Source organism: Rhopalosiphum padi, chromosome 1 (assembly GCF_020882245.1).
Source record: "Rhopalosiphum padi isolate XX-2018 chromosome 1, ASM2088224v1, whole genome shotgun sequence".
Taxonomy (NCBI): Eukaryota; Metazoa; Arthropoda; class Insecta; order Hemiptera; family Aphididae; genus Rhopalosiphum; species Rhopalosiphum padi.
This window is the reverse complement of record NC_083597.1, coordinates 53,193,181-53,219,033: the sequence shown is the minus strand read 5'-3', so window position 1 is coordinate 53,219,033 and position 25,853 is coordinate 53,193,181. Positions and strand designations below refer to the sequence as shown.

General features: G+C 27.6%; 1 protein-coding gene across 1 annotated transcript in view; it reads left to right on the top strand.

The window, feature by feature from the left end:
- The first annotated feature begins 6,666 nt into the window (after positions 1-6,666).
- The window catches only part of LOC132917045 (uncharacterized), a 54,920-nt gene continuing 35,733 nt past the window's right edge, over positions 6,667-25,853 (top strand). Inside the window, exons 1-2 of the mRNA XM_060977568.1 lie at positions 6,667-7,065; positions 18,867-19,367. Of these exons, the coding sequence (XP_060833551.1) occupies positions 19,205-19,367 (163 nt within the window). The 5' untranslated portion in view covers positions 6,667-7,065; positions 18,867-19,204. The remainder of the gene's footprint in view (positions 7,066-18,866; positions 19,368-25,853) is intronic.

Below are 25,853 nucleotides of genomic sequence, written 5' to 3'. Positions count from 1 at the left end.
TTAGGTAGGTATACTATTGAATATTGTATATAATGTTTATACGGTACCTATACATTTAAAAATTTCACATAATATAGGTAATGTAATAATAATTTTTAAACATAAATATTATTTTTAATTATAATTTGTTAAGTGTTGACTTAATAACTTACATACTGACATACTGTTCCAAACTTATTTAAGACTTCTTAATATCAAGTATCAAAAGTTTTAAACAATTTCCACTCAATAAACATTGAAGGTTATTTGTTCCGTAATATATATGTATACAACTAAAATGCTCGTTAAATTAAATTTCACAACTATAGGCACCTGAAATAAAATAGTTGTGCAAACTTTTTACAACAATATGGTTTGGAAAGAATTCAAATTTATTTAGTTACATACTTTTATTTACACTTGAGTATGGTTTTCTTCTTAACGATTGAAAACAAATATCATAAAACAAATCACAATAACGAAATCCAGCTTGATGGAAAAATTGTTGGTAGCCATTATGTTTAACCAGCTTTAATAAGTTAAATATTTAATATATTTATCATTCATTCAGCAGACATTTATTGTTATACTTGTAGACACAATTTGTGGGACAAATTGGTTTTAAGGAAACTTTCCTGCAGAGGCGCTTTAAAAAAGAAAGATTAAGTTTAATAAAACGTATCACTATAATATTGAGGTATATATATATTTACACGAGACGTTTACGTTTACATTATTTGTATATAGCTCTTTACTATCGTTTGTTGCACGTGATTTAAAATTTAATTGGGATTTTGAACTTTGTTGACATCAGCCAGTATGAATTCAATTTCTACTACCAGGTTTGACATCAGTCTATGAGCTAATTTACAGATCATATTATTTTATATGTCTTCACTGATATTAGGAAATTTAAACTTTTTTTTTTTTCTTTATGATGATCTAATATTTGAAAATTCTATAAATGCGTTTATGAAGTACATACTGTTTCAAAAAATTTAAAATTTCAAACTTAATATATAATACTTCCTAAAACAGCCATCCAAGAAAAATTAATTTCAAATTTAAATTTATGTTTTTTGGATACCTATACATTTTAAATACCGAAGCGCTGAGGAGTCAATCAATTGATTTATTTCTATTAACTATTACAAATAAACTATTACAGTTTACAAATAAATAAATTATATAATTAAATATGATGTAAATAATATACATTTTACAGAATTCCGTTTTTGCATTTAATAATACATTTTATAAAAAAAAAGTTTTTATGTCACCATAAGTCACGTAAAAATATGCGTGTACTAAATTTAAATTTGATACTAAAAAACTCTAAAACAATAAAATATTTATTATTATTTTGTAAGACTGTAGAATTTATGCAGCCATAAACAACGAGTACACGCAACAATAAAATGATATAAATTATCACTAATACCAAAATATAATAATTTTTGTATGTTATCATAATGTATAGTAATTTTTATTAACTTAAGTAAATAAAAATAAAAGCTGTTTTTGTTACTTTGTTAGTATTATTTTTAAAAACCAAATATAATTCAATAACATGTATTCTATTAAATAGTCTCTACTCTATGTTATATATCATTCAAGCGTATATACCTTTCATATTATTTACACTACTCAATGATTATACGCGACTATACGCGAATAATAAATCATTGTATTAATATTATTAGAACCGTATTAAAATTTTTGAGATCTATGCTATTTCATAATCGGTTTAATTAATTCTAAATTGATGCTTAGTACTTGTGTGAAATATAATGAAGTGTTTGAGTAATCCGATTATTGTATGTGTTGTATAGCTATCATTTACCATAATTTATGTAGTCAGACTTGTCAGTGGGTACTTAAATCAACCACTACTATAGATTCTGTATACATAATTAATAATTACTGATTATACGGTAAACATTATTGTTGTGGTAATATGCATAATACTTCATACTTAATATTGTATTAATTATTATGGAATTTATATGTATATTTATGTATATACATCTATTTTAGCTGTTCCGATCAAGACAAATTAACTTATTATACTAATATACTGTATTCGATATAGATATTGTTCAACAACAAACTTCTTAAATAATGCCGTCTAATTTTTCTCATTTTATTTTTTTAGTAAAAAAAAAATAATAATTTCAATTATATTTTTACAACTATAGTGCTATTGTAGTACAATAGTGCTTGCCACTAGATTTGGGGTATATCAATGAGTAGATTGTTTAAATGATAAAAAATTAAACACGCACAAGTAAGTAAGTATACCTATAGTGTATTATTAATATTTATTAAAGTGATTAGGTATTTGGGTACATGACGTATTATAATACTAAAATTGTAAAATGTCACACGAGTATAAAATGTGTCAGAAAAATGTGCACTCAAAAAAGTCAACGAATGTTCAATGTGTCTATACAATTTATAGAAATTATGTTTACTCAATGTTGACTGTTGAATTCATAATAAGCGTTCTTGTAAAATTAATTAAACTGAAAAATATTCTTAGTTGCCTAATTTAAATTTATTGTAATTTAATCGTAAATACGAGTTACAACACTCGATCTTATTATTATGTCTTATATTAGGCGTTATTAATAATTTATACAATTTTAATTTTTAATAAATTATTGTATTCCGACACCTTTTATACACCGTAACAAGATATTATACAAATTGTAATTATGAACATTTAAAATGACATATGGTTTGCTTTTTGGAAAATATAATATGCAAATTAATAAAACTTTTACACCGAGATGGCAAGATAGTTTAACGTGTGTATTTTCAAATTGCTATTATAAGTTAGAAAGTTCATTATATGCGCTTGGTTTGTATTCGAAGCTTTTAATTCCAAACATTAAATGTTTTAATTAACGTAAAGTGTAGTCGTCGTTTCCCGTATTTTTAGTATAATATTGCGAACTTTAAGTTTAAGTGACGTAGAAACTATATAGATAAAGATAAACGTAAAATTATTCTCCTATTCGTACATAGCGCACTGATTTCACACTATTTGACCTATTTATATTTAGTTTTAATGCACAAGATAGTAATTGTTTTGTATATATTCTGTGTATATTATTATTAAAAGATTTTAATTAATCGGTCCCGAAAGATTAAATAATTGTAACGGACTGTTTTCTTTACCAAAAGTTTATACACGTTGAACTAAATTAGTTATTCAGAAGGTGTTTTGATCGTTTTAGTTTTCATTTAAATAATTATTTATGAATTATGGTCAATGAATGCTTTTTATTTATGTGATAATTTAAATGTAATAAAATAAAGTTGATAAAATATAAGTTTACTGAGCAAACATAACTTCAAAGAAATCTTACGCTTTATTATTTAAATCTGATGATATTTGTTTCATAAAGCAGTCACTATGAATTAATAAGTAAAGTAGCTTAAAATTATGTGACGTTAAGTGAACTTCATATAGTTTTTAAAATAGTTTTAGCAGTCTCCTAGTTCTAATTTTGAACCCAGATATCCTTCTTTGTATAATTATTATCTTTATATGACACATTAATAACTCTTAGATTTTAGCCTGAGATTTACAAGATATTAAGACCTTAACATCAGTGTAAATAGCAGAGAAAATTGGCATGATAGCAATATTTAAAGGCTGCAGTAGGTCGTTAGTATAACTTATTATTTACTTTTAGATTATAACAATAAATGTATAACATTGAAGGTAAGTTAGTTATTTAATCGAAATACCTACTATATATTGGTATTTAAAATAGAATTTTGTGTTTTTTAAATGTGGGAAAAAATTGGAAACCAAAACAAATGATAGTTTTGTAATTAGGAAGTAATAATATAGAAATATTTTACATTATAATATTCATACAGATATCATATCCATTTTCACGTCTTTGGTACTGAGCGGAGCGAGAATGTATTGTATTTTGTGTTTATCATAACTTTTTCGAACGGTTAATTCTCAGATTTTCAACTTCAATATTTTTTCTGGTTGGAAAGTGGATCTAGTTGGGACTTTAGGAGGATACTAAAAAGTACAAAAAAATTCAAAGTAATTTTCTCAATGATTAGAAAAACAAAAAAATATGGAATAATGGGAATCCTTATGCAAACCCTGCAGTTCTTGACAAATTTCATTTTTATTTGTTATATTATTATAATGGTAACAATATTTGCATTTTCTATAAATAAATATGTGGTATAATTTTCAAAAATGTTTTACTATTTTTTAACTTGGTAATTGTAGAAATTTTTCATATTGATTGTTTTTAGTTTTTTTCTAAACATCAATTATAAGATTCCTCATAAGTTTTTAACTAAGGTTTTTAAAAGCATAAAAAATAAAAATCCTCGATTTATTATAATATTATTATATTTTATATAGGTACACAATTGCATATTTTTTTAAAACATTTCAATTAATTTTGTATTATTGCCTTTTTATACCGCAAACAATACCATTATATGACAACTTACAATTGATATCTACATACAACAAAGCGGTTACTTACTTCATTAATTTTAAAAAATATAAGGAAACCTTTTTGAAATATAATGTTTCACGTACGTCTTCTCAGCACTACCCATTAGGAAATTGAAAAGTCCATTACTACGAGTATACGAAGGCGGAATTATGTTTATTATTATTTTTTAAGTGTTATAAAATAATATATTTTCTATTGGGATTTCGATTTATTTTGATGGACATCTGAACACAAATATGACAGTAAATCGTCAAGTACGGCCATTAAAATGTTACATGTTTTAAACGAGTATGACGTTTATTTGATGAACGTTATCGAAACATCAAGGATGGTGATTTCTAAAACAGTTCGAGAGACAGAAACACATTAAATTTGTCGTATTTCGCCGTGTTGGGAATTGAACGAGATCCAAAAAAAAATTAATGTTAATGACATGTCTTTTATTTGATAACCGACATGTGTTTTTTCTTCGGTTAATCCAAGATAGCAGTTAGAAAGATAAGATTTTCATTTGAACTGAAAATTAAAAATGTATAAATAAATAACTATGATATACATCCTCTTCGCTTTTTTTATCCGTTTGTTACTTTAAACCATATTTTGTGGTAATTTATTACGATAATCATAATAGTATCACGATTGTTGATCAAGAAAATACTCCGCGTGAATAAAATTATGTAATGGAATTGAACGGCGTTTGTGAGAAAATATTCATTTTAAAATTCGCTATTTTTCAAGAAGACAAAACTTACTTTGAAGTTTGAACCTTAGTCTTTCATCACGAGCTTGTATTTTTAAATTCAAATACAATGATAACCAATACATTTATATGCATGACGGACTAAAATATCTTTGCATCTTTTTATATCTTAGTCCATGATATGTACGACGTAGAAACGATAAATTATACATATATTATCTTCTATACATACGATTCATGTAGAAATTTGGTCTTGTGTCATCAGCCAACGTGACCGAAACTTTTTTAAAAAACTTATGTATAAATCAAAAATTGGGTTCGCCAAGTTTCTTGCAAACCCCGTCCAATTGATATTAATGAAATGACAATAATTAGTATATAGATACGTCATATTCGTAAATGAATCAATCTAAAGTAAGAATAATAATCATTATAATAATTATAATATATATATATATATATATTATATTTTATTGTTGATGGGAAAATTATTGCAAGAAAGTTGTGAAATAAGATTATACACCTCCAGTATAAAGGTATTGTATAAATAGGTATTTACAATATTAAAATCAGTAAACAGACAAAATAAATTACGAGATTTAAGATGCGCATATTGTTATGCATGTATATTTTTTGATTTAATTTAACTTTCTGACTTTGATAAAACAACAAATAGTTTCAAAAATAATTGTATTTGTTATTCATATAACTCGTATTTATTTTATGTAAGTAAAAAATAAATTAATTTCCGCTCCATCTGACTACACACTTTATAACACGGCTATTATGCAAAACTGTATAAGTTTTATACCAAAATATAATTTTTCAATAAAGTTAAACAACAATAATTTTTTCTCCGTCGCCGCATTCCATTTCTGTTTTGAATTCGTTAACATTAATTTCCGAGGAAAAACAAAAAGGGAATACTTGTAATTTCGGACAGCCTTTCCCTTTACATCACATGAATTATGCATAAATCGCGCGCAAGGAAAGCCTGAGAAAATGCTCAGACTTTTAGTTCGCGCTGGTTTACGAGCGAGAATGTAAAAAATGAACCAATAATAATTTTTGCGTCCATTAATAGACATAAACGCATATAGTATAGTAATTCGCGTCACGGAAAAAATCGCCTTGGCCCTATTAAATCGCAGCTGATTCGTATATGCATGTATAAGATTATGTATATATAATATACGGATATGTGTGTATATATATATTATGTACACATCACATGTATTCGTAAAAATATATAATAAAGTGATAAAAACAAAAATCGGGCGATGCTGCCAAGTGTTCGTCAACTGTTCACAGTCGATAAACACTTTGCATATTAATAACAATAATGATGTCGCCGCTAGTTAGGGAAGAGATGTGCATTGGCTGCAAAAATAGAGAGGAGAGCGGTTGCCAAATCGACGGTGGGGGGAACGCGGGCTTCATCAATGGGCATCTTCGTTTCGCTAGTAACGTGCGAACGACCATTTGAAATGGATAACTTCGGACGTGTCTATAGATTTTAGCATATCACAATCCACGCGTATTATATCGTCATCATCTCTAAACTAATACGCGTTTCGCCGAGATTTATCATAATATAAATGTATTATTCACTATACGAGAGCACCTGCATATAGATACCGCAATGACACGATCCGTAAGAAGACAATAACCGACACGATGTGCGATTAATTTATTTTCGTTTTAGAATGTGAGCGCGTGCAAAAGAAATAATTCGACTAACATTAACTGATGACGTTTCGATTACCTACTATGTATCTACTGTTATAAATCGGGATCACGACAAAATACCTATATTATCTGACTATGTTAGTATAGGAACGCGCGTCTCGACATGTGACACAATAATGAGAAAAAAAGGTGGGCTGAAAACATAATATCATAAATTTATCTAAAACAAACATGACTATGTGTACCTACTATATGCCTATATGTATATATTATATATATATATATATATATGTGTGTGTGTGTTTTTCGACTCGGTGAAAACGTCAAGTTATGATTATATGGCGAGAAAAAATATTATCTTTGTTATTAATAAATAACAATTATTATGACAACAATTTCCTGTTTAACCCGTTGTTGGTGACGCTATGAGCATTTCGCTCACACAATTGCCATTTTAAGAACCACTGGTTTAAATATTATTGGATTTTGATAATATTATACAAATGCTCCCTTGAGTTATTTACAAAAATGATTACGGAAAAACATTAAAAGTTATAAATAAACTTACAAAGTTATCGGAGTCCAATGTTGCCGTATACGTAATAATACCGTGTAGTTAGTGTTGTACTCGCCCGTCACTGATCGCCTTACCGTATATTTTATAATTATACTGTTTTTATTTTCGGTTTATTATCTTGTTATTTTATTATTATCTTATTATATAATTATACTATAGCAGTCTAATATTGAAATTTTTCAGTACCATTGTATATTTGTATGCTCACACGTGTATTTTAATAGGTGAGTGAAACGCTAACACGACAATAACGGTGTAAAAATATTAGCGTCACCAACGACGGGTTAAATAAATACAACTGACCTTTTTATTTAAATGTTTATCGATTGTATTGCATAATATTTGTAACATGTAGTATTTTGTTTTTATTATTTATCATAGTTTTGAATTTTAATGATTATTAATACAAATTATGTAATAATTATTATTACATTAATGTTTAACTAGGTAATAAAAAAACTTTAAATAATATATAATGATAGATCTACTTACTAAACTTAATCAATCAAGGTGTTTTATATTTTATTTTTTTTTTTGTATCAGTAAAGAATGAAAATAATCTTTGTGCTTAAAATAAATTAAAAATTTGGTGCATAAATAGTTTGACTTAAATAATAATAATACATACATAATACCTAAATCTTAACTAATAAAAATAAATAACACTTTACATACCTATGAGATATGGTGTGTCCAGACTCCAGAGTATAGTGAAAAAAATACATTTAATTCATATGTATTTTCTATAATACTAAAGAATATTAGTCGACATTTAAATTAACTTTATTTAATCACTTTTAATAAAAATAAAAATATTATTTTATTATCTTAAAGATAATAATGCTGAAATGTAATTTTTAATCGAGTTCAATATTTATATTTCTTACATAATGCAGCATAATATGCAGTACAAAATAGCGAACGTGTATTTTATTCTCTTTTATTAAGATAATGATGTAATTAATAGTCTACTCGTATACATAACAAATAAAGTTACATTATTTACTATAAATTTTAATAAAAACATTGTTAAACAATTGTTCTATAAATATTTTTAAGATCATTAATTTATATAATTGTATACAAAAATATGAAATCTATGTAGACGAACATACTTAAGAGCCAAAAAATATGACAGATAGACATGACAACGCTCTTAACGAATTGTTCTATTATTATCTATAACATCTTTTGTTATTAAAATGTAACACTTCGTATTTTTTCATTGTTCATCGTAATTTATTTCCTTTGCGTAAATTACGTATCGAATTTGGAACTTAAAAATATGATTATGAAGTGAGTTAAAAATTATACATTTTATTTAAGGTTTATTTTAATAAAATAATATATATTATAGTTAATTAATTAAAATTCTTGTTTATGAAAATATCGAAACGCATATGCTGTATAAAAAATAGGACAAGGTCTTACAGAGACACCAGTATTTGAAAAAAACTTTGACATTACTACATTAGTTTGTCTACGGTACATAAACATTTTTGTTAAAATATATGTTTAATATATATTAAACATTTTTCTTATGTGCACCTACTTTAGAGTTAAATTTTGTAAAGGATAACTGTTTTTTTTTAAATGTTTACTATAATATTTACAGTAGTGGTAGTATTGACAAAAATATATATTATAAAATATGTTTTTCATTATTTAAAAGATAAAGTTAATCCATAGTTACACATAACACTAATAAGTAATAACCGACAACACATGATTGTAGAATAAGCTTATATGTGATGAGAGTATATTGTTGACTCTAAAACATATACTTAATATGTTATTAAACAAAAATATTTTTGAAACGCGATATTTTATAAACTAAATTTAATCATCACGAATTTATAGCGTATTTTACTTGATAGGTACCAAGACTTATGAAGCTATTTGTTTTCATATTTTAAGTAAAATATAGGTACAAAACATAATGTAACATAATCCGCATGAGCAGATAACACGCGAATTATATTTTGTTAAACGCGCATGATGAATACTAAATAAAAACATATAAGTATAGATCTATAGAAGATTAAACTCATTCAAACGGAATTATTGCTCAATAACTAACCGTCATAAGTTTTGATTTTTTTTTAAATTTATAATCCGTCGCGCCAGGATATCGTAACGCGTGTGCAGAATTATTATCCTATTATACGGTCTTTACATACATAATAACGTGTACTATAATTTTACGTTCGAATATATGTATATAATATATATTTTTTTGTATGTATATAAGTATGTATGTATGTATGTATGTATGTATGTATGTATGTATGTATGCACGAATGTTGGGATTATTTTTCGCAAATCCTATTACGGCTGATTTCATATATATATGAAATCATACATTATATATATATATATATATATATACTCCATTCATGAGTATATATAGAACCAATTTTCATGGTACATATTTCTTATACTTGGACTCAGCCTATGGTCTATCTTTGCAGCAGGGTACCTACAACCTATATACGAAGACCACGAGATTCACCATTTTATACTATACGATTTTTCTTTACTAATGCATAGTCTTTCTTCGTACATAATATAGATTATATTATATTTACGATAATAATATGGTCTCGTGCTTTTTTCTATATAAATTCGCCATTGTTGCCGCCAATTCTTATTCTTATACTTATATAGAAATAATGGGCTACTCATTTTTAATATAATATAACGCACTGTCATATAATATTATATTTGTTTTTTCACGATATTGTTGGCTTACCTAAATGAAATAATAGTAAGAATGTTTCGACGTAGATTTGTAGTACACACGTATGATATAATACTATAATATGCTCGTGAAATGTACCGTAACCAATTTCAGATTATTCAGAAATCTCAAAAGTCGACAATATCTAATATAAATACGACAGTGGTGGAGTGGTACAAAATGGAAATAAAAAAAAATCTTATTTCAACAATTCTACGATCCCCTATTTTTCTATATAAAATGTGTACAAATGTACGATATGATGTCATGTTTCCGCGCCTGATTTTATTAGCAAACTTTTTTTTTATCTTCCAGTCTGACATTTCTTATTTCAAAACATTTCCATTCAAAAACAAATTCCTTGCCAACGACGGAAACACTGCAGCTTTGTTTTTAGATTGTTATTATAATATGTAATCTGACGATTGAATTCAGAAAACATGTTTAAATTAAAAATTAAAAAATGTTACGAGTTAAAATAACATATTAGTATATTACATATTATTACTTCGAACTTTTTATTTAAATATAGTTAGTGACTAGTGTAATCCCGGGTTTAAAGAATAACGAGGAAAAAATATTCTTTTACAACAAATAATTTGGCATCTATAAACATATTTTATTGATAAGACATGCGATGTATTGCCTATTATTGGTAAACATACCTAATAAATAGTATTGTTTTATTAAAATTATTTCGTACTACATAAAAGGTAGAACTTCTAAAATGTATAGTTGCATAAGTATATTATACCACGAGTAAAAAAGTATTAATAATTCGTTTTCCATAAGTCATAACTAGTCATATCAGTACTTATAAGACAAATATTAGCCTAAATGTGCCAATGTTTTATGTATCGAAAAATAATAAAATTTTAGTTAGTTTTCAAACATATTAATGAGACATTTTTCGGTATTATATATGGTATAATGAGAATATTATTAACACTAACAGTATACTTTTTACTTCTATTTTATATTTATTAGTCTATTTCAAAATGAAACTTTTGTGAAATTCGACAATCCGAAAGAATAATAATCATAATAAAAATTAATATAATCGCGTAGAAGTTATTACCATAATAGCAAACGTATACACTAACCCGACCAACAATCATTAACGGACGTATTCGTATTTGGTTTTCACTGGATATTTTTATAAGGGTGCAGTATTTGCCATTTAATACTTTTCGCGTGTGATTGCAGAAATAATTATAGACAGACACGAAAACGTGTCATTAGGGTAGAACGAGATAATTAGAGCTGTTCCGTAGACCCAAGTTTTATTCAATGACCACTTTTTATGATGTCGTAACTCAGTTTTCATAATATACAATACGTACATTATTTAATATGCTCTTGCCAGGTGGAATATCGTAATATTATGTATGTATCCATATGTGTGTATTCATTGTTTTGCACGCATATAAGAATAATATAAAAATATACATGCACCAAAAATAATTAGTAACATTTTTTGGTTATTAAATAAAAAAACCTAACGTATGGTATATAATTATTATAATTTTTTTTTGTCGGGAAGGGGGTGTATTTTCAGATAGTACTTTATAAATAATATAATAATATGCTATATACTATATATGTATATAGTATTTTCACGGTATTGTACAATTTATACACCATATTAATAAATAATATGGTACTATGCATTTCCATTCGTATAATATGCTCCAATAGTTATTACAGGGCTGTGAATTTAATGCACTAAACAACAATGCAATATTAATGCAATTGTGCACTAAAAAACAAGGAAATAAGCACAAAAAACGAAATTATGCAAAATAAATTTAATAAAATATAAATGTACAATAATTATGTACAATACTTGAAAAGTAACTTTAAAGTAATATAAGTAAAATATTAAAAATGCATTTTTAATATTATTTATATCGTAGAAAAAAATTTAGACTTTAAAAAATATTTAAAATATTTAAAACTAGGTAATTAATTTGGTTTATAACTCAAAATTCATGATTTTCTCTAAGGATCACAATCATAATATGTACTAACGTTATAGTATTTAAAATGATAATATTTTTAGTTAAATTTGTATTTCACTTGTTTTGGTTGTAAATAAAATTTATCGATATACAAAATTGCAAAACCATTAAATTCTCAACCCGGGTTATTAGTTATTACTTATGACCTATTCACGTTTTGTTGGCTGTATACATAAATCTAATCTATAGGAATGCAATTTGTATTAAATAAAATGAATAGATTGGCATTATATTATATATTTATATTTGTTGAGTGCATACAATATTAATATTATATATTTTCGGTTAAATATACACTCGGCATATTTTGATAACTTATCATTGTAATATATCGAATTATTCTTTATAGAATCAGATTTTAATTAAATTTATACACGTGAATATCAAGATATTATAGATTTATAAGCACATAATTAATTAATTTAAAAAGAAATGGGTAGAAGTTACACAACTCAATTATAAAATGCAATAGGTAACATACTGTAGCACATTTAAATCGAAATAAACATGAATATTTAAATAAGATCGTCTCTACTCGTGTTACACTCTTAGTCAATTAGTCCTAACTCGGTGTGATTTCTGTTGAATATAGCGCATTGCGTAGAACAACAACAGCTATAGTCTTAATATTATCGTTTAAAACTCGTTAACGTGTTGTTTTTTGTTTTTAAAAAGAACTTGTGCGCACCCGCATCTGCGCATTTGCACTCATTACTTATTAGATGACTTTAAGTCAATAAACAAAGACCAAAATAATATGTCAAAGGCATCAAACGTACCTAATTCACTAATACCATAAACTTATTATATAAGTATGTGTTTTCAAAGACTGCTATGTGTGAGCGATAACACAACGTTTGTACTAAAATAAATGCGTATTATTATTCCAACTCACTGATAATACTAACGTTTTCAAATTTCCCTCTCTTGGTACGATTTGTTTGATCGGTTTGTTTTTAAATTTCCTGTCAGATTTAACGGGAAGCAATACTAATAGAAAATAAAATGTAATAAGTGTGCGACTTTCGTTCGATTTCCAACCTCGGGAAGAGTGCTCTCTTGTAATAACATTCTGAACGTTTGAAATAATAACGGCTGACGTTTTATATACATATACATATAAATAAAAGTATAAAATGTATTATATATACAATCGTGGTTTGCAAAAACGAATGACGGTTTCGATTTTCAACGTTGTCTATAATATGTTATTATATCGAGAGAAACAAGACGAGGGTCAGCTCAATATTAAGGTCGAGAGTATAAGATTAAATAAATGCAATATATATATATATATACAATTAAATTGCACGTATAGGGGTGTTCTTTATATACATGTATATGTATATACACACCCTTGGGGTTCGGAAAATCCACTCGAACGGGATTGTTATATCATATAATGTAATATACACGAGTATGTAACATTAAAACGTATCTGAAAGCGATTAAAAATCATACATTAAATATAACGGAACTGTTAAGGATTATAGCATTGTACTTGGAATAATTTTTAAAATAGAATTTATCGAAAACGTTTTTTAATACCGAGTCCTGTAGTACTGCGCATGAATATAAAATGGATGGAAATTCGATTTTGAGTAATTTTCGTTTTTTTGCAATATGCGGCTTATATCAAATAATCGTTCGCCGATAATTCGTAGGTGTCGACGTATAAAATTGTGTTTTGTGCCGAGAGACCCACTTCTACCAAAAAATAAAAACGTTCATAAAATATTTGGTTTGTAAAGCCATAGTTCTGGCTGTAAATAGAAATCTGCAATATCAGGAAGTTATAAAGTTTTAAAATATCTAAATATACGAGATCGGAAATAGTGTCGATGGATGTTCACTTATCTCATGTTTTTAAGTCTTATATAAACTCTAAATAATTGTCTCATTTAATTATGTATACACTTTACAGATTGTATATTTCTTTTATAAATAAATAAAAAATAAATGACGATTTAATTGTATTTTTATTATTATTATCGAAATGTTAAAAAAATATTGTATAAACATTCCTATAAAAAACAACATTATAAAAATACTTTTTGCTTAAGAGGTATTATATGTGCGATACGTCTTATATCAGTTATATCGGCAGATAATGTTATGCTATCGTGTACTGTATGTTTATACATATATATTAGGCGTGTGAGATGCACATAAAAATGCAGCAGAGTATGTGATTACTGCCCCTGGTCGAAAGAGCCGTTCAAGCCCGAGTATAGACATTGATTTAGATTACTTAATCAATGATATAGGGCCGATCAATGCAGACTAAGGCTACCTTCCCTATATATAAAATATGTGTATACGTATAACATGTTAACAATTAAATTAGAAAAAATAAACAATATTTTATTTTATGATCAACTATCCATAATAATATTTACATATTAAATACTAAATAATTATTTTGTGCATAAATTATACATAATGAAAGGTAGTATTGAAGTTAATAGAGGTAGAATGTGAACGATTAATAATCATAATTATGATAAAATTCGAAATTGCATTGAGCCGATTAATTAGTAAATCAGGACCTGAGTGCCTGGGTATGTTTGATATCCATAGTAATAACTTACAATATTAAATCAATAATATGTATTCAAGATTAATAAAACATCATAATAATTGTATTATAAAATGTAATATTTATTTTACATTTAATATAAGGTTTAAATTATGACTAAATGGTTTTGTGAGTTGTTTTTATATATTATAAAAAATTGAGCTCGTAAAAATATATGCTGCATCTGATTTGAAATAACTCATTTTTGATTATGTGTTTATTGTTAAGTATACGTATATAATAATGTTATATATAAATATATTATACACACACGGTATTCTAATAATTGGAGTTAAGCGACAGTGGTCACTCATTTCTATCATCCATTCAAACTTTAGATTATTAAAATTATTTTTTTTAAACCAATAAACTGATTTCATTGAAATTTTAAAAAATATATACGAGTAATTGTGAATTCCTGGTAATCTGTAAAGGCGTAGATTTAATAATAATTCTTTTAGGTAGGTAAGTAATGTTTTTAGGTTCACTGTGGTGAACACTCAAGTGTTGACAATACAGATAAATTTAAGTTGTTATATAGTAACAAACACGTAAATTGTTTTCAATTTATACTACGATATGATGTTATATGTAGGTAATAGGTATAGAACTATAGACTGTTATAACTTACTATGAGTTTATGACGTATTTGTTAATCGATTAGAGATATAGTGTATAATAATTGAGGCAGAGCCCACTTGAACATCAATTTATGAAAGGTATTTCCTCCTTCAACAAGTGAACCTACGTAGAGGGGTTATTATTGAATTTAAATTTAATCTAATATTGTATCTAGTTTATTATCACAGCATTACTACATTATCTATTATCAAAGTATTAATACACCAATATATGTACCGGTACAAATATTTACCGATAATTGTTTTGGTTGATTTAATTTTTAAAAAAATACTACGTACATATATTTTAATACTTGTTCAATATTATGCTGTTAGCATCCATCATAAGGGTCAAGGGATAACATTAGAAAAATTATAGTTTACATTGGCAATACTAAGTTTTAAATTTGGTACCATATGTGGCACTGTCACTTGTAACGTTATTTGGTTTATCAAACGAGCCATCGTTAAATTTCGATAAGCTGTTAAAAATTAATCAAAGTACACTGTTAATTTCTAACGCTAAGGTTGTTCGACGACGAGATGCATACTGCAGAGATGGATTTATACAATTTCCGCTGTTAGACAAGTTTTTTGAATGTATCAACGAGAGAACACATTTTTAAGTATTTATTTTATTATTTTCAATAATTATCGGTTACGTTTATTGTTTATTAACTGTTCTAATCAAGAAAATAGTATATCAATACAATATTTATTAAAATATAATTTATTGCCATTTTTGAAAAAAATGACTTTACCAATTAAGTATAATTAATGTATTCAATCAAATTTAAATCATAACATTATTTAAAAAAAATACAATAGCAAATAATCAAACTTAAAAATGCGTACTTATTATTATTACACAACATATGTAGCAAAAAAAAAACTATTTCATTTGTTTGCGATTTAGATATTTTTTTTTCTGCAAAAGTTTGAATAATGTCTTTCAGTTATGTTTCTTGTGTTATTTCATTTACAATCGAAAAATCGGACTTTTATTCTTATGTATTATAAGATAAAGAAGAAATACCAATTAAATTTACAAGAATGTGTTGCGTTTAAATATTAAACATTTTTATTTGCAATCGTCCAAGGTAATCTTACCCTACATTACAAAATCTAAAAACCTAGTATTCCCAATAAAATAATGGACTAAGATTGCCGCCCCTAAAAATTGTCCACCCTAGACCACTGCCTACTTTGGCTGGCGCTTATCCACCACTGGAGGGATAAATTATACAACGCTTGTACAATTTTTAATACGCATAATGGAAATTAACCTTGTATTTTTCGTAAATTAAAACAACCAAAATTATTGTCGATAAAATTATTTTTTTAACGATGCATAATATTAATATAATACAGTAGTGTGTCGTGGTAATCCGAACATAAGCTAGTCCGAAAAACGCGGTAATTCGAACCGCTTCGAGTGTATATCACCACTGTTCTATTATTGTACTTATGTAGACCAATAAAATAATAATCATATACGTATTACGACTGTATATCACACGTTTATGTCATTAAGATTCCATACGTCGATTGTTAGTCACGTGTCAAACTATAAGTGATCGTTAGTCTATAGCGATTTCGTTTTTGTCAAAAAATTACATGAAAATGGCCCCGCGTAAGAAAAGTCATAGGTAATCCGAACGACACTTTTCTCCAATTCCCTTCGTATTACCACGACGCTACTGTGATACTACAGTGATCATGTGATAATGTAATACAGTTTTGATGATAAATAATATTTTTTAGTTGTGAAAAACTCAAAATTTAAATTACTGTTGTATATATTAATACTTCGCTTCTAGTTTGTATACGGGCACACTTATTACTATTATTATTAAGTACAATTTTGTAATTATTTATTTGTAATTTGTATAGTATAGTTAAGTTCGTTGTTATACTTATTACATAACTATTATTACAATGTGCACTGCGTACATTTTATTATCGTAGTCGTGGTCGTAGGTGCCCGTGCAATATAATGAACTACCATTACATTATTTTATGTCAAGCGATCGACCAGCGTCGTGCGCCGAATTTGCCTCGTCGCGAACGCGAGTTTTGCCGCGACGTCCATGGCAATCAGCCGCTTTTCGCTGACGTTCGTCATCTAGTGGCGTTTCTAGTATACACGACAGGGTGGGCAGCTGTCAGTATCAAATTTTTTGGTGTTTAACATCGTGTCACCCATTGCTATAAATAAAGTAAAGGATGTTTATCAATTGAAAGAATACAAATATTTCATTAGTTTTATTTTTATCATTTAGTTTATACGTTGTTAGAATTTTATTTTATTTTCTAATTCATCTGTTATCTACTAATACATACACACTGACTTTATTTTTTGTAATATTTTAATCTTCTACGAAATTGTAGTTTGATAATATTAGTAAAATCATATCATAATAATATTATATTCAACATAAAGTATATTAAAATATTAAATTGTAGTTGGATAATAACAAAAATAGACATTTAGGATTCTAAATTGCACTAATGGCTTACATATAAATATATACGACATTTTAGTCCTAGAACCTCCTCTGTCGTTCGAATATATACATAATAAAATAAATAATAGTAAATACGGGAAGCGTAAAAGCACTTGCATGTATACGTGTTTGTGTACGGTTTAACGCGTAAATGAATTTCGCCGTGCATTCATAATCGTATTTTATCTCAATATTTGTTGCAATCAATTGGAAATCGACAATTTATTTTGGAACACCATTACGTCCGTTCCGGAACTCTATGTATATGCAATGTATTTACGCTTCAGTTGTGATTAATTAACACTCGTGATTGTGTCAGGCGATTTTAGTGTTAAATTAAAAAAATAACTATACTAATTATAACTTTATAAGCTATAACATATTTTTTTTGAAAATAAAATCTAATTTTTACAATGGTAATTTTTTTATTTGCTTATTAATGACAATAGTGGTAGACTGCATTTTTATTTCATAATCTAAAGCAGATTATTAATTGATAATATACGCAATGCACAGTTCTACCGTACCCAATTACGAAAACACACATTTCAAGTTAATGCAAAATTAAATCACAATGCGAAAATACTTGTTTTACGAATCGAGTGTGTGGCGCATACAACACAACTGTAATGAATATTTGTATGAATATTTTGACGCATAAATATTAATAATCTAGATTTTGGAGAAATACAAATTAAAGAGTGGAAAGGTCAAGGGGTACCTCGCAAAATGTGTAGTCCACTACTGTTTAATATTACACAATTTGTTTGATAACAAGTATACAATGTATTTTATAATAATTGTGTTAATCCTAATTTTTACTTTATAAAAAAACCTATGGTAAATAATATCGCAGAGAATCGTAAACAACCAGATTTTTTCCCAAAAATGTAACACGTTCCGTTATATTTAACAATTATAAAATCATTTTTTTTTATTTACTACAGGTAACGGAAGAACAGATCGGCGAGCTATTCACTCTGTACAATAATATTGTATTATAATAATATATTTTAATCGTCGCAGCGGCAACATTACACAAAATCGCCGTCACCGATGTACCGCGTTCGCGAACGGTTCGCACCGCACACAAAAATCATCACGCACGTGTTCGACGACGCGTAATAACATCAAATAATACACACATTATTATAGTAACCATACGATAAACGGCGTGTCGCGTCTCGCAGGAGTGCGGGCTGCCGCAGCTGCAGTTTGACGGCCGGCCGAGTTGTGCAGTAGTGTGAGGTTAGCCGATGTGGTATTCGGCTTGCTGGGCGGCGGTATGGCTCCGCCTGCAGGCACGTCGTCCATGTTGCGGTCCCGGCGCCGCGACGCCACCCTCAAGCCGAACCGGACGTTGGACAGGAGCGCGTCTCGGGGAATGCTTTACGAGAACGAGGAACTCCGGTTGCGCACGATCAACATCAACGCCGAAGTCGAAAAAGGTATGTATAATTATTTATCGGCCGAGTCCGTAGTGTTGTTTAGTAGTTAAAGCGCCTAACAGCAGTATAGTAATATGTATGTATATAGAAGTAGACCGCGTATTACAGCGGCAGTACTGTTGTTGTAGCACCGCCGAATCCAGACTATTTTGCTGGGGGGAGGGAAGGTGGAGGAAATCCGAGGAATTCACTTTCAATTTAATTTATATTATTATTATTATTATTATTATTTAACCCAGTACATTCGACCGCATTTCAGACATCAGACATACTATAAATGAATATTTTAATATTAATCAAATTTTATTATTTGTATTAAATCAATCTAATGCGAAGATATTTTTCCTTGCATACAAATCGGTTGTCTCTGTGATGAACTGTTGAGGCAGGTTTCCTTCGCCATCGATACTTATTTTGATACGATATCCCAATGTGTTTTGTCCTGAATTTGGTAAAAACATAGTAGGTACCTATTATACCTACGTTATTGAAACATCGATAAAAATTAATTTTTAATTTTTAATTTTTTTAAACCTGTCCGTGGCATCTATCGACTACAGCTATATTAGACATAACATTTACAATAATAATACAATTGATAAGAATTATATTTTATTGGTCATAATTATTATTATGATAAATTCCAAGTATTTCGAAACGTGCAAACGATAAGTACCTATATATTATGTCTTGATAATAATAACTGTAGATTTCACAAATAAATAATAATATTGTATATTTTGTTGATAGTTATATTTGTCATGGGTGGGGGTGAAATTTATCACTTAACCTCCCCTTGGAGTATTCCTGGATTATACACTAGTTGTAGTAGAAGTAAAAGTAGTCTCCGAGTACAAGTAACTACATAGTGTAAGTCACAGCTATGGTACATCGTGTATGTTACTTCAAGTTTAACTTTCGTATTGTGAAACTACACATGATGTATATATATATATATATATATTTAATATAATATGTGAAAAACAATGAAAAATACGAGACATTAATAATCGACAGACTGATATTTGAATTTGAGTGGTTACAAAAATACTAGGCAATAATAGATATTATTATGTAGAGGAGGTAGTTGAAATAATTTTGTGAAGATACTAGCAATCATGTTGTAAAATATATTTGGGATTATCAAAATTGAATCAACAAAAAATAGCAATATTATAAGAATATCGATTGTAACACGCAGTATAATACTGTTATGATTAAATATAGATAATAAAAAAATATATGCAAATAACAGGATGAATAATAAAAGAAGAAATGATTTTTTATGCATTAGAAAGTCATACTCGATTTAAATATGTTTAAAACCATGAATTCATAAAATGCGACGACTACCTATTGAAAAAAAAAATGAAAAGAATAATAAATATACCAATGAATATGAAATAATCCAAGTACTCGAAGTGCGCGCTATATATTATTATAATATGGTAATAATATTAATATCGTATATATTATAACGACGGTATTTCACAATATTATTGTTGCTGGTATTTAACCGGTCGTATAGACCGCGGATCGCTCGTCGACGACCACTAACACTTTGAACTGCGTAGTGCTTGCGAATAATTTATGTGCTACGGCCATCAAAATATAATATATTATGATAGTATAATATTCTATTAACATAAACCGCGCGGTTGTTTACCGGAACCACGGTCGCTGTCGTCGCGAATAACACACATACTCCGATTAATATTATTATTACAGGTGCGCTATTATAGTTCCGGACGTGTGACGTGTGTTTTGTGATAACACGTCACAGCGGTGAGACTATGTGCGAATTCGCGTCACGCGACGTTTGCGGGGACGCGGCGGCATGGCGTTCGGTCGATTGGTCGCGAGCGCTGCGAATGTACACATAATATATTATTATATTCGTGTGAGAACCGCAAAAAATCGTGTGATCGTTTGCCAAAATATGCTCATCGCGCGCTCCTGCAGCGTGTGTCTCGAGCAATGACATTTTCATGTCCCCCGCCGCTTACGAGTAATCGTCGACGGTGACACGACAGTAAATAGGTACCACCGTCGTCGAAAATTAAAATAATTAACGCGCGACATCGTATAAAAAATAGTCAATTGTGTGCCGGTGACAGCGAGGGAGCTATTTCAGTTGCCTGCGACGTGTGCGGCACGATCCGCAGTCGATGGCCAAGCAAAACAATTTCATACCGGAAAATGGAGTTCGTCGGGGACACGTTTATGGCCAATATCTTCAAGTTACCCTTCTGTACGCAATAAGGGGAGGGGGTTGAATAAATTTGAGTAGTTTAGAATAATAATTGTATGATTTGTATGACCTATATCTATCAATAGCACCTATATAGTTTCATAGATATATACATAGCAATTAGCAATTAATTGTAATGTAAGCTTTAACAATTAAAACCCTTAATATTTGACTCTATTGGGCGTATTATTAGACTACTTATGTAATTACTAATTATTTCATTTACTATTTTTTTATATATATTTTTAAGTTAATCTTTAGAAAATTAACACCGAATATTGTATATATATATTTGTTATAGACGCCAGCCATTCAGTCGTCCCGATTAATAGTGTGCACATGATGCCAATAAGCTAGACCACCGGGTCTTACTTAAATAATTGCCTTACCAAACGAGCCAAGAATAATATTTTTGGTTACGCCTCTAATGCTTTAGATAGCACCTCTATCGATACGATAATCCATAATGAAATGTTCTTACTAGGGAACGGATTAAAAAGCAAATTGCATTTTTTTTTGAATGTCCGAAAATATTACTTTTCAAGAACAAGGTTATTTCATACACTAAGGAATTAAAAAATGTAACTTTTATTTTGCATTTTTTATGTTTTTAAATCATTTTTATATAGGAATTGTTAAAATTTGATAAAGATTAGGTAGCACCTGATTATACAGTGTTATGAAACACAAGGTAAAAGTATAACGAATGTATATCTATCGAAACTGTTTATTCATTTTTTGGAAATAATTTTCAAAGTAAAAAGAAGATAGGGGAACTAGAAAATGATGAAAATTATACGAATAATTTATACCTAAGAATATGTATATAATTAAATAAATTTTTTCATGTTAAAAATAATTTTAAGAGAATTTTTTAAAAAACTTTCTGTTATGAGTGCATTAAAAATTAAATCGTATTTTTTTTAAAGCATTTTTCTTGTTTTTAGAGCATTTAAAATTCGTTCCCTAGTTCTTACGGTACTCATTATCTACATGTGTAATAGAAAGACCTAATAAATAAAAATGAAAAATAAATACAAGTTAAACGTATGAAAAAATTATGAAGATTTAATGGTAAGTAAAAAATTGAAGATTTAATCATAATATCTGAGTATTCCCAAAAATAATATTTTGAAAAAAGTTATTATGTTTCAAATTATAGAGTTATAATATCAGTAGATATTTTCTCTAACCATGTGAACTCATGCCAACAATTCTCATTATAAAATTAACTTATTGTATTATTAATTATAGATTGTTAATAAAAATTATTTAAATTAAATATTTCAAATAATTTTACACCAAAAGATTTATTAGATTAATTTTTTGAAAAATTATAAAAAATAAACTATTCGACTTAAAATAAACGATGCTACATTCAAATTTTTCTAAAAATTAGATTAACAAAATTGGCTATTTTAAATCGTTTCCCAAAGAATGTAACCAAATTTTAATTTTATTATTTTTCGTATTAAAAAAAAATATGATTATAACAAAAGTTATTTCATTTTCTTTTTCTAAAACTCTGTATAAATTAGTCATTATAATAGAAGACTAACATGTAGAAACCTACTTGCCAGCTAGTACTTGATATATTATACAAAACATATCGATACTTTCATGTACATTTATCTGATTAGGACAGTACATATCTGATCGCTGACTGTCCGTTGTAGCGGGTGAAAAAAAGCAATTTTCCAACGCTTCAACCACGATATCAAAAAAAGAACTTTCGGCAAAGGCGTGACAAAAAAATATAAAAACATAATTTAAAAAATGTGTCATACGCATACCCGTAACGCCGATCAAATCCCTATACGAATATTAAATCCTCGTAAAAAAATGATTTCGGGGGACGTTACGGTGAGGGATAAGACTCCCTCAGTCAGTGATGTAATATCAGCTTTCTTAAAAGAGGGAAATATCGTAACCAGCCCTTATAAATAAATCGAATTTTGTTCAACAGTAATTTTTTTATCTATTCCCATTGATTAAAAATGTATTATTACATCGATTTAGATACTAAAAAAAAAAAAAATATTAAACAGCACTTACTATGAACAAGTTAAAAATGATATGAGCAATATGTAGTTAATGTGAAATTATAAAAATATATAAGTAGTAAGTACCTATAAATTTATAATAATAATATTAAAAACACACCATTTATAGAAATAATAATAATAACAACGGAAATACTTATAGCGTATATTATATTATGTTTACTTTACACACGATAATTAATCCATGAGCCAAGTAAAAATACGAGACAGAAAAAATAAATAATATAAATATTCATCTGAACGTCAAATTGCGTTTTTGTAAAAAATAAAAGCTTTTTGTCAGTACTAATTGCGAGTCTTTACTCATGAGTCATGACCATATAATATTATTATAATTATAGTACATGGATTTAGACAGGGGAGGGAAGACAATGCCAACTTGATGGATGTTACCTTTTTTTTAGTATTATTTGAATATTACCTTTTTCTTTCCCAAATGTAATTCGAAAAAAATAAAAGCAATTCAACCTTATCCGTGAAAAAATGGTAATCGAATATTTTGGGTAGGGGTAAGCCCTCTTATATAGATCTTATATAGATCTATGCACTAATGTAAGTAGGTACAGTGAAATAATAATAAAAAAAAATAGATAACTGCACTTTTCCCAATTATTAAGAACAGTGAAATCTATTTTATGGAATATCTTTTAATATGTGACATTTATTTATTTTAATAATTATCGAACTATTAATGCTTCAAAAATGATGGTTTGCTTTTATATTAGATATGAAAGCAAAACAAAATAACATTATTTAAAATTTTTGACTTAAGTTTATTGTTTATAATATGAAAAAATAAATAATATATTACGTCGGTTTTATCCAAAAAAAAGTTACAATACCTTAATAAAGTTTTTTTATAATTTCACCATAAATAAAATTCGATACTTCAGAGACTTCCTACAAAATTACAGTATTTTAACGACTTAACTAATCAGCAGATTCGTGCTTAATACCTGTACCGGATGTACCTACATGGCTACATATGATAATATTATGATAAAATATAAGCATTCGAATTTATAAACAAAACAACACTTGCACAATTTTTTCAAATACTCGATATTTTGTTTTCGGTTGTACAGCGAAGCGCCACAACATTGTTATATTTTCCATACGCCATTATATACGTATACGCGATGCGCACATTAGCCGCACACATGCTACAGCCCACAGTTTAAATAATATCAAGTATCAACACAAACATGATGATATTGAATATCACATTGAAGCTAAAGACTATTAATAGTATTCATTAAAATTGACATGTTGTTGCACACATCCGCACTTATTTAATTCGAATAAATTAAAAAAATATATATTCAACTTTTTAAAACAATAAATATAGTCTAATCAATACCACACGGGAGCTACAAATTATAGTTATACTATTTCAAACATGTAAACTATTGCTTATTATATGTATACATTATACATAGTATACTATTATACTCCATCAATATCGTCCTGATTATAACAATATTTTCAACTAAATTATATTGACATTATCAATAATTCTTCATTCATTTACCTTTCACCAGAATAAAATACTGGGGTGAGTCATCCCATCAAAATTACGTATCCATTGGATATAATGACATATGATACGAAATATGTTATTATAATGTTAACTTGACCTAATTTATTTAATTTATAAATATTTAAAAAAACCGCTGGTGATGGTATCCTCTATAATTGTATAGACTTTATTTAACCTTTACAAGTTCTACAACGGAGAAAGTTAAGGTTTAACCAGTGGTGCCAAAACTTGTAGACTGCAAAGTGTTTGTGTGATGAGTATTCTGCGTAGTTTAGTTCTTCAAAAAAAAAAAAAAAAATGTAACATCACACGGAATACAGACTTTTGGCGATTTAAATAATAAAAAAAAAAATGCAAAGAAACTGCTGAATGTTGGGTGAGTGGGTTATGTGATTCTGCAATATTATTTGCTTCGTCCATAAATCTTTCCTATACACTATACAATATACATACATAATATATTACGGGGCCACTGGGTCAAACCAAATAATAAATGTAGACAGATCTGTGTAAACAGTGCTGTTATTAAATGTTTATCGCTCAAGAAACAATAATAATAATAAAAAAATATATATATTAATATTTATACTATAATATTAAATTACCATGAAAATGTATATGATATAATATAT